Source organism: Psammomys obesus, unplaced genomic scaffold (genome assembly GCF_907164565.1).
Source record: "Psammomys obesus unplaced genomic scaffold, mPsaObe1.curated_primary_1811, whole genome shotgun sequence".
In the NCBI taxonomy this organism is placed as follows: Eukaryota; Metazoa; Chordata; class Mammalia; order Rodentia; family Muridae; genus Psammomys; species Psammomys obesus.
Genome location: NW_026592510.1, coordinates 24,929,189 through 24,939,828, shown reverse-complemented (window position 1 = coordinate 24,939,828; position 10,640 = coordinate 24,929,189). Strand labels below are relative to the sequence as shown.

Sequence of the window (10,640 nt, the reverse complement as noted above, 5' to 3'; positions counted from 1 at the left end):
TGTCTCTTATGTTTGTGTAAAAGTTTGCATACACTTATTTTTTGAGCTGGAGCTCATTGTACAGCATGGACCAGCCTGACACTCACTGTGTAGACCAGGCTAGGCTGGAACTCACAGAGATCTGCCGGCCTGTTGGGATTAAAGGCGTGCACTGCCACAGTCAGCTTTAAAGTACGAATACATTTTAAGCATACATTTGTACTATATCTGTGAATGTTTCATCTTTAGAAGCGCAGTGCTGTAGTTCTGGGCAGGAGTATTCCCACCTACTGTGCATTTTTTTTGTGTTGTTGTGGCTCTGTTGAGCATGCCTTACCACTGAGCTACATCCCCGTCTCTCTGCCAAGTGTCTTTTCCCTTTGCTCCCTCTCCTGCCAGGCTGCTCTCTCGATGACAACGGGGTTGAGTTTCCGATTGGACAGATCTGGTCACCTGGTGATCCCTGTGAGTTATGCATCTGCCAGGTGACTGACAGCCTGCTCTCCTTCAGCTGTTTTCCGGGGCTGTCCCATTTGCCTCCTTGACAGAGGCAGGGCCACTGCCAGCCTGTCTCCCTCCTAGGCAGGGTTGGGACCCACTTGTCTTGCTTTCAGTGGAGGACTGAGGACAGGAGAGCTTGGTGGCTGCCTTAGATGCTATGGTTGACTCTGCTTGGGCAGGGAGCTGCTGACCTGAGGGTCTGCCTCAGGGGCCTCAGGAGGCCTTAGAGACTGTAGCTGGGGTGTGGCCAGCTTAGGTAGCTGGGGTGCCATTTCTTTGTCATGGGATGTTTCATCCTGACCAGCACCTCATCAGAGCTCATTAAGAGTGTTCACTTGAAAGTCACATATGGCTGCTTATGAAGAAGCTGCACAATGCTTCCCTTTCCATTCTGAGAGTCTGGGTCCCTGAGGGCTTTTATTCCTCCAAATAAAGCAGGGTGGGGGTGGGGTGTCGACAGGGGGCCCCTGTCAGTCACACAGGATCTCCAGGCTCTCCACCTTAATCTCCAGCTGGTTGATGTTTAGGGTGCTTTGTGAGAAGCCGGCCTGAGCATGCCTGCTGCAGTTAGATGAAGAGTAAAAGCTGCCCGCTGCTGAGGCTCTCCTTCATAACTGATCCTGGCATTTGTTTTACAAGAGAGCGAAATAAGAGGCCATAAATGTCCAAACTCTCAAGAAGAGGGGGGAGAGAGAGAGAGAAGAGGAAGAAACCTAGTCTGGCATTTTGGTCTTCTGAAATAGGCATTTCCGGTGGAATAGTTTTCTATAAAAATAGGATTTTATTGTTCTCCATAGGTTTGGGGTGAGCCAGGGTTCCAGGGAAATGCTGAGAAGAATGTGGAGGGGGAGATGGTATGGCCCTGGCTGCTGCTGAGGGATAGGGTAGGAAGCAGAGAAGACAAAATCCCAGCTCTGATTTCCCTCTCTTGAGATAGGTGAACCCTTCTGGAAGATTCTATCACCTGTTCTAAGCAGCTGTTGACTGTCATGGGGGAGGGGTGGGGACGGCCCACCACTCCCCAGCCTCATCCTGGCATTCTTGAGGGCAAGCCACGGACAGTGGGCGGCGTTGTCTTTCCTCTGGTGTAGGGAAGCAGGCCCTGCTGCCCCAAGTCTTGGTGAAGCTCCTTCTTCCTGTAGGCAGATGGCTCTGTGAGCTGCAAAAGGACAGACTGTGTGGACTCTTGCCCTCACCCCATCCGGATCCCTGGACAGTGCTGTCCTGACTGTTCAGCAGGTAACCTCGGCCAGGCCCCACCTCACCTGTGCAGCACTTCTCAGTGCTTCTGGAGTCCCTGCCTGCTTTGTCTCAGGCCCCTCTGCACTGAGCACCCCTGGAACCTTATCTCCCTCGCTCTCCCGTCAGCCCACAGCCCGAGATGTAAAGCGGCTTGCCTAAGGCAAAACTCTTGGGAACACATAGGAACCAGACATGAAAAACTGGGCCAGTGAGAGGAAACATAAATAAGGATATATATATATACATACATACATACATACATACATACATATATATATATATATGTATGTATGTATGTATATATATATATCCTTTTCCACTGTTTCAAAATTAAGTTTGTCATGGAAAAGCCATAGAGCAAGAATACATTTAAAAAGGGCCATCTCTCTTTGTGACACGCACACCTTTTGAAATATGTGTGTCATAGGTGTTTTGGTTTTTTAAAATCTTTCCCTAAGGGCTGGGCTTGTTGGCACAGGCCTGTAACCCCCAGTACTAGGGAGAAAGAGACAGGAGGATCAAGTCTGGGCCAGATAGAAAGATTCGATCTCAAAAAAAATAAGATAAGAGAAAATAAAGCCAGCCATATTATGTTGAAGAGTGTAGTTCAAAGCATGAGAATCTAATTTCAGAGAATCAAACAACAATGAAACAGGCAAAATAAAGTTAAAATATTTTTCTACTGTCTCACCTGCTTTTATTATAAATATGTATATATATGTGTGTATGTGTGTATATGTGTATCTACATATACACATACATATATGTATGTATATATACATACATTTATATATATATATATACATACATATATGTATATAAATCACTTTTGTTCCCGTTTGAGTCAAGGTCTCACTATATAACCCAGCTTGGCCTAGAATTAGCTTTTAAGCCTAGGATGTTCTGGAATTCCATGCTCCTGCCTCAGCTCTTAAATTCACCAGCTTGTACCACCATGTGCCTTTGTACTTACCAGTATGTGAACAATTTTATCAAAGTAGAGTCTTTGGGAACGTCAGGGATGGGGGATACAGGGTCAGGATCAGGGAGAGACAGGACTGGTCTAGAAAGCTGGAGTTCATTATTGACAAGAGAGAGACAGAAACCTTACGTGTCTCCAGCACCACCTTGAGCCTCACGGCCCATCTGCCATTTCACTCCCAGGGTCCTCAGCATCCCCCCACCCCCAGTTGAAGATACTGAAGCAAGACTCTAGTGTCTTCTTTGCTCAATCCAGCTATAGAAAGCAACCAGCACTCATTCCAAGGATGCTTATCGCTTGCCTAACCTCTGAGCTGCCTGGAGAGGTGCTCAGCCTGACCCTTGCTACCCAGATAAACTTCCAACCTTTGCCCTGGCCAGGCACCTGGCCATGACCAGCCACCCCTCTGGCTGCTGCTCACCACGTGCTCTGTTTGACAGGCTGCACCTACACAGGCAGAATCTTCTACAACAACGAGACCTTCCCGTCAGTGCTCGACCCCTGTCTGAGCTGCATCTGCCTGGTATGTGCCACCCAGCCTAACTCCAATCCCCAGCATCAGCTCCTTAACCCTGGAGAAGGGTCACCTACAGTCCTGCTGAAAGCCATCTCCCTGAAGCCTGTCTAGCATGATTTTTTGTTCTTCAAGATAGGGTTTCTTGTGTAGCCCTGGGCGTCATGGAACTCAGTCTCTACACCAGGCTGGCCTTGACTCACAGAGATCCACCTGCCTCTGTCTCCTGAGTGCTGGGATTAAAGGCGAGTGCCACTACCGCCTGGCCCTAGCACAATTTTTTAGCCAGGGTCAGGGAATCATTTGGAAACTCTGGCTGGTCCAGAATCCCTGCTTCTGGGTTACTGAACTCAATGAATCTCATTTTTGGATGTGAGAACTAGCCAGCAGAGACCAAGTCATTTGCTTATGACTTCATGGCTAGTTAAAGGGCCAGGCCCTGAACTTAGTATACATACCCCTAGATCCACATTTACCCTCTAGAGCCAGCCCACCACTCAATCTAAAAAGCGTGTTAGGTTAGAGCATACTGAATTTTCGTATTTAGAAAATGAAGGACATAAGTCTCATCTCTTATCACGCTGATATAGTTAATGCTTGGTGGGAGCTGCTGTGTTCTGTGGCAGTATATCTTTGGGGTGTATATAAACCTCAGCCCCAGTTATGTGTTAAAAGGGGCAAGGTCCATACATGGATTGAGAAATGCAGGTTAAATATCTCTGTGACCCCTGAGTGACCCGCTGCCAACTGGCCCTGTATATTCTCAGCCACGTGCTTTGGGATATGTTGCTTCTAGGTCCTCCTTTTTCCTTGGTTTCTATGCTTTTCTTAAGATGCTGGGGATGGAATCCAGGGCAGTGTACCACTGAGCCGCACCCTGGCTCTCTCCTTGCTGAGCTTATCTGGATAATTCTGCCTTTGTTCAAGGGGTCACTATTGTCAGGTTACCTTATGGATCAAGTCAGGCTTTGTTCTTGAGAAGTCAGGAAGCACCCTATCGGGGAGAACGTCATCCTCTACCTCCATCCTACCGTGGATGGCCAATGCTGCCGTCTAGATGGGCCCACCTTGCTGTGTGCCCTGTGCCTTCCCTAGCATCGTACTAGCCGTCCTCAGTGAGGGGCCATGTGTCTTTTGTGTCCTACAGCTGGGCTCGGTGGCCTGTTCACCTGTGGACTGTCCCATCACCTGTACCTACCCCTTCCACCCAGATGGCGAGTGTTGCCCTGTATGCCATGGTGAGTGGGAGAAGCCACCCAGGTCCGAGTCTCCCCGGGAGTCCTGGATCTCATTGTTCTGCCTCCTCTGTCTCTGCAGACTGTAACTTCGAAGGGAGAAAGGTGATGAATGGTCAGGTGTTCGCCTTGGATGATGAGCCCTGTACCCGATGCATCTGCCAGGTGAGCTGGCCTTGAGGGCCTGGGGCTGCCAGCCAGGCCTGCTTGTCATACATGGGACCCTGAGCTAATGTGCCCATCCTTCTGCTGTTCACATTTCATGAACTGTCAGAGTACCTTTGCCTCTGGCCACTCATCCCTCTTTGGAAGTTCAGATGAAGGTGTCTTGCCATGGCTGACATTACCTGTCATCCAGACCAGGGCCCAGGTGTTTGGGCCTCTACCCAACACTTTTCTGTGTGTCCCAGTGCTGGCACAAGAGGCCCTGGAGGGCTCTGCTACAGATGGGTGGGGAACTCTGGGCTTTGTCATATGTGTCTTTCTGCTTCTTCAGCTAGGAGAGGTGAGCTGTGAGAAGACGCCCTGCCAGCCAGTGTGTACTGACCCCTCCTGCCCAGGTGAGCAGGCCCTGATCCTGAGCTTTCCTTACCATCTGCAAAACTACTCAGAAACATAGGCCTTAGAAGAGGTTGCCAAGGAGACCTAGGCTCAGACAGATTTGCTGAAGGACTCACATTTGTGGTTGGGCTGCAGGTTCTGGACTGCTGTTATGAAATACCACAATGTGATGTTGCCTGCCCCCCCCCTTTTTTTTTTTACTTGTGTTGGTGCTATGGATCAGAGTCCATAGAGGACAGCTAGTGCTGCACCCCGAACCATCCGCAGCCTTGTCCACTCCTCATTTTTTTTTTTTTTTTGAGACAGGAGTTGTATGTTGCTGAGGCTGGCCTTGAACTCTTGATTTAAGCAGTCCTCCTGCTTCAGCCTTGTGAGTGCTGAGATGATAGTCATGTGCCACTAGACTTGGCTGGTCCATGTGGTTCTTTATTGCACAATCACAAACAGGACCCAGCTATCTGTTGTGCAGCCCTGAAGTCTTGATGTGGACCACAGCTCTTTAGGAAAGCTCCCCATTATCTGTGAGACCTTTGCTGTGTCTGGGATGCTGTATGAGAGCACTGTCAAACCAACAGCAGAGAGGTTCCTAAGTGACTGACTGACTGGTAGCATAGACAGTATGGATACAGTGGACTGAGGGTGAGTCACAGCTTGGGCAGGCCAAGGTGGGATGGATCTCATTCTGATACTCATCATGGCACACAATTTAAAACACTCGAGTTGTTTCTTTCTGAAACTTTCTATTTACTATTTGAGAACAGCGATCGATCATGACAACTGAAGTGGCAGAAAACAAAACTTTGGTTAAGCGGGGGTACCCTATTCTTTTGAGGGGGCTTTCCTGTCTCCTACCTTCCCAGTTCATTGAGTTCCATACCCTATGTTCCTCCCTTCTTTCTTTCCTTGTATTCCTATTTCCCTGGGCCTCCTTTCTTCTCTTCCTCTGTGTTTCTTTCTCTTCCTTCCATACACCTGTAATGTATCTCCTGTGGAAAATCCTGTGACTTTTTTTTTTTTTTCCAAATCTTGTGGGTTGTGCCAGGACCAGGTGATTGATAGTGGAGGCAACTGGGTCAGAAGAGTGTCATGGGTATATCGGGTGTCTTACAACACATTATCATCCCCTGGACCCGAAGGAGGAAGCAGAGTGATGCAGATGGCTCCCAGGGTCTTCAAAACTGTTTAGAATTTAATTTTTTCCAGTTTACTCTGTGCATAGACGTGTTTTCTTTATGTTTTCAACTTCTAGAAAGATGTCAGGTTTTCCCACTGTTTTACGGCCAACATTGCTTCCTGGGAAATGTCTGTTTCACATCTTTGGCCTCCCAAGGGCATGCCAAAATGTTGTCTGCTCTGGGAAGGTAAAGGGCTGGGAACCACTGGAGACACAGTGTAAAGGTATCATGCCCCCAGCTTTCCAGAAACTCTTTCGCCAGCACACCAGACAGCAGACACCCATTGAGCAATTCAGCTGGAATGCTTGGGCAGGGCCTGGTGTTATCTCTGTTTTCCTGGTGGGGTGGTAGAGCCTAGGGGAAGAAGGTTGTTTCTTTCTTTCTTTTTTTTTTTTTTTTTGGTTTTTGACTGTCCTGGACTCTCTTTGTAGACTTTGTTTTTTTGTTTTTTGTTTTGTTTTGAGACAGGGTTTCTCTGGGTAGCCTTGGTTGTCCTGGACTCACTTTGTAGACCAGGCTAGCCTCAAACTCAGAGAGATCCACCTGTCTCTGCCTCCCTGAGCACTGGGATCACAGGCACGCACCACTGCACCTGGCTTGGGAATGAAGTTTTTAATTGGTGGCACTAGATTCTCTTTCCTTATCCTTTGCTCCGTGGTACTTCTCTATGTCGGGGGAACTAAGACCCTGAGAGGATACATGCTGAGTCAACTTCTTTTCCCAGAACACACTGTCTCAGCTCTGGGACACCAGAGCTCACCACAGCCCTATTTCCACTCATAGCTTTCTGTAAAAGGAATGGTCACTGTTTCATCGGAAGAGAATGGGAATTGCTTCCATTTGATAACTTAAACATAACACCAGGGAGCCAGGTGGTGGTGGTGGCGGCGGCGGAAGCAGTGCATACCTTTGACCCCAGCACTCAGGAGGGAGAAGCAGGTGGATCTTTGTGAGCCAGCCTGGTCTACAGAGTGAGTTTCAGGACAGCCAAGGCTACACAGGGAAACCCTGTCTCGAAAAACCAAAACGAAAACCAAAGCAAAGCAAAGCAAAGCAAAACAAAACAAAGCAAAAAACAACCAACCAAAAAACCCACAAGGGACAGGTGAGATGGTCCAGCATGCAAAGGTACCTGCCTCAAAGGCTGATGCTACAAGTTTGGTCCCCAGAGAACACACGGTGGAAGGAGAAAACTGACTCTTGCCAGATGTCCTCTGACTACTACATGTGTGCTGTGGCCCACACATAAACACACCCACACCACACCACGTCACATCACACCATACTCACAGTGATTTCCTTCAGAGACAGTATGCCACCAAGGTTGACACATTTAAAGCATGTGATTTTTAGCTATGTGACGCTGCCCTCTGGAGGACTGTCGCAGCATAGCAGCAGGCACAGCGGCGTCCAGCCCACTGCAGGTGAACTTTTGGTTTGTTGGTTTTTTTGAGACAGAGTTTCTTTGTGTAGCCTTGGCTGTCCCGGACTTGCTTGGTAGACCAGGCTGGCCTTGAACTTACAGCTATCCGCCTGCCTCTGCCTTCCCAAGTGCTGGCATTACAGGTGTGCGCCATCAGGCCTGGCTAGGGGAAGCTTCTTATGTTCCTTCCTCCTTCGCTTTTCACTGGATATTTTCTTGTCGTTTAGCTTCCTTTCCTTCTGTGGACCACACACCCTTACAACACGAGGAAAGGTGATAGGCTGAGGGTGTTATTCATTCACTCAGTGTTCACTGAACTTGTCTAGTATGCCCGAAGGCCCAGTTCAATCTCCGGCGTCACATACATTAGGTGTCTGTGGTTCATGCCTATAATCTTAAAGCAGGAGGATTAAAAGTTCGAGTTTGCTGGGCTAGGTGGCACAAGCCTTTAATTCCAGCAGGTAGGCAGATAACTGTGAGTTCAAGGCCAGCCTGGTCTCTACTCCAAGTCTCCAGACAGCCAAGTCACCTTTGCCTATATGGAATATTACTTCAAATTAAAAAAAAAAAAGTCTATTTTTAGATAGCTTTAGGCTTATAGCGAAATTGAGTGGAACATACAGCCTTCCTGTATTCTGATTCCACATATCCATTTTCCCCACTAGCAACACCCCACAGCAGAGTGATGTACATATTGTCACTCATTGGTACCTGCAGTCAGTCTATGGCTGGCATGAGGGTTTAGGCTAAGACATCCTGTGCAGTCTTGCCTCTGGCCCTCAGTCTTTTGGGATGCCCCTTTTTGCAAGTAGGAAAACAGAGGCCCAGGATTAGACTCTCTCTTTCCTTATCCTTTGATCTCTGGCACTCCTCTATGTGGGGGAAAGCAAGACCCAAAGAGGAGACATTTTCCCAAAATCACACTGCAACTTCCTGGGAGGGCGACTTTAGTGAACTGTCCACTTCCATTCATGGTCTCTTTTCAGCCTGCTATCCGTGAAGGTCGGAGGCAGTGCGTGATGGGCCTCACAGGTGTGCTGAGCCCCTTCTGGGGATGGAGTATGGCATCCATCCCTAGAATGAACCCTTTTGACTCAGTTTCCCTCCTCTGTCCAGATTCCCTGTTTCCTCCGGAAGAAAAGCAACAACCCTCCCCTTATGGAGACCTTGTCAAAGCTGCTCGGAGCCCCCGTGGAGACATGGAAGTCCCTGTCAATTGTAGCTCCTGCCGAGGGTCCCCATTGGCGTCACCTGCAAGGCCCATGTTCCAGCTCCTGCAGCTTATTTTAAGAACAAACCTGTCCAATGTACTGACTGCAACCCCAGGCCTGCCGGCAGCTCAGACCTCATCCTCATCCCTGTTGGAGCCGGAGGGCCCATTTCTTGGGGCTCCTGGAGCCTCCCAGCCTCTTGAGCCCTCAGTGGAGTCTTCTGTCTCTCCTGGACCCTCCACTCTACCTCCAACCATTCCAGGGACCTCTTGGTCACCTGTCACCCCAGAGAGCTCTTCTTCAACCTTTGGGGCTCCGGTAGTGTTCCAGTGGCCCCTGTCTGCCACCCACTTGACTGAGGCGAAAGCACCTTCAACAACTAATCCTGATCTCTCAGAGACCCTCACCACCCCCTCAAGGCCTCAAAGACTCTCTCCAGCTCTCCAGGACGCTTCCAACCCTGTTCCCCAAGAGCCCACAACAGACACCTCAGAGAAGGAAGAACCTACTACCTGAGGGGATACCATGCAGGGGACATGCCAGACAGAGCTCTCTGCCAATGGCCTTGTGTGTCTGACCCCCTGGGGAAACCCAGTCAGGTGCAGAGAAGATCGTAGAGTGTGATGGTCTATCCATAAGTCAAGGAGAGAAGCAGCAGAGGAAATAGCCCAAACACCCCCTGACTTTAAAGTTTTAGCCTCCAGAATTGTGAGAACGTAAATTTCTGTTTAGCCCCACCCTGTCTGTGGTAATGGTTCCAGTGGCCCTGGTACATGAAGTCAGCAGCCATGCCTAGTGAGTTCCTGTCCCTGCACACTCTGGACACTGACGTCACACAACAACATCTCTGTCATTATGCTTTGTTTTCAACGCTGATTTTATGTTTTGTTCATTCCAAGACATGTTCAGAACATACATTATGTCCCCATCTTTAATTTAAACACTAGGCTGCTAACTCTCTTTCATTCCAAGCTCACAGTCCAGGGCAGGGGACAGTTGCTCAGAAGGTAAATGCCCTTTAGAACGTGAAATGGGGACATCAGGGGACAGTGAGGGCGGGGGCAGGATAGGTGAGGGAGGGCTGGAGCTTTCTCCCTTCTGTTTTCCGTGTGGCCCACACTCAGCGCTTTCACAGCACAAAATGACTTCCGGTTTCTAATTCTCTGCTTTTAGAATCTGGATAGGAGTGTGTGTGTGTGGTGGGGTGGCTTCCAATTTTTCCTGTTGTGTTTGTAGGTGCCCTGGGAAAAAATTAACGTCAACAAATAAATTATAGCTAATAAATAAGTAAATAAATACATTTGCCACCGTGGGATTGATAGGTTTAAAGGCAGGGAGATTGCAGGACAGTGGCTTTTCTTGCTGAGTAACCACGGACATTGAAGGGATGATTAAGACCAGAGGGTGGAGCCTGCACCAATGTTTGTGTGTAGTACCTACGATGGCCAGCAGGTGTCAGCACTCAGCGATCCACACCGGTGGCTGGTCCAGAAAGAACTCAGCAAAGGTAAGGTCTCCAGATCTTTATCTTTATAAAGTAATGTAAATTAGGGTTTGGTGGCTCACATCTGTAATCACAGATCTCTGAAAGCTGAGTTTGGATGATTAGTAGTTCAAGGCCAGACTGGGCTACATGAAATCCTGTCTGGAAAACAAAACAAAACAAAACCAAGGCTGAGTTATAGTGGCACAAAGCTATTAAAGCCAGCCCTTGAAAGGCAAAAGCAGGCACATCTCTATGAGTTCTAGGCCAGCCTGGTCTACATAGTGAGTTCCAGAAGAAGCCAGGGTTATGTATGTAGGGAGTCCCTAACTAA

The 10,640-nt window shown here is 48.6% G+C and overlaps 1 protein-coding gene across 2 annotated transcripts in view; it reads left to right on the top strand.

Annotated features, from left to right (window-relative positions):
- Vwce (von Willebrand factor C and EGF domains) overlaps nucleotides 1-10,123 on the top strand; it is a 27,653-nt gene extending 17,530 nt beyond the window's left edge. The window contains exons 14-20 of one of the 2 annotated variants that reach the window (XM_055613914.1): nucleotides 379-444; nucleotides 1,627-1,719; nucleotides 3,145-3,227; nucleotides 4,366-4,456; nucleotides 4,536-4,618; nucleotides 4,950-5,013; nucleotides 8,729-10,123. In XM_055613914.1, the coding sequence (XP_055469889.1) occupies nucleotides 379-444; nucleotides 1,627-1,719; nucleotides 3,145-3,227; nucleotides 4,366-4,456; nucleotides 4,536-4,618; nucleotides 4,950-5,013; nucleotides 8,729-9,339 (1,091 nt within the window). In that variant the 3' untranslated portion in view covers nucleotides 9,340-10,123. Of the gene's footprint in view, nucleotides 1-378; nucleotides 465-1,622; nucleotides 1,720-3,144; nucleotides 3,228-4,365; nucleotides 4,457-4,535; nucleotides 4,619-4,949; nucleotides 5,014-8,728 lie in introns of both variants that reach the window. The other variant, XM_055613913.1, reaches the window with a different exon arrangement.
- The last annotated feature ends 517 nt before the right edge of the window (nucleotides 10,124-10,640 follow it).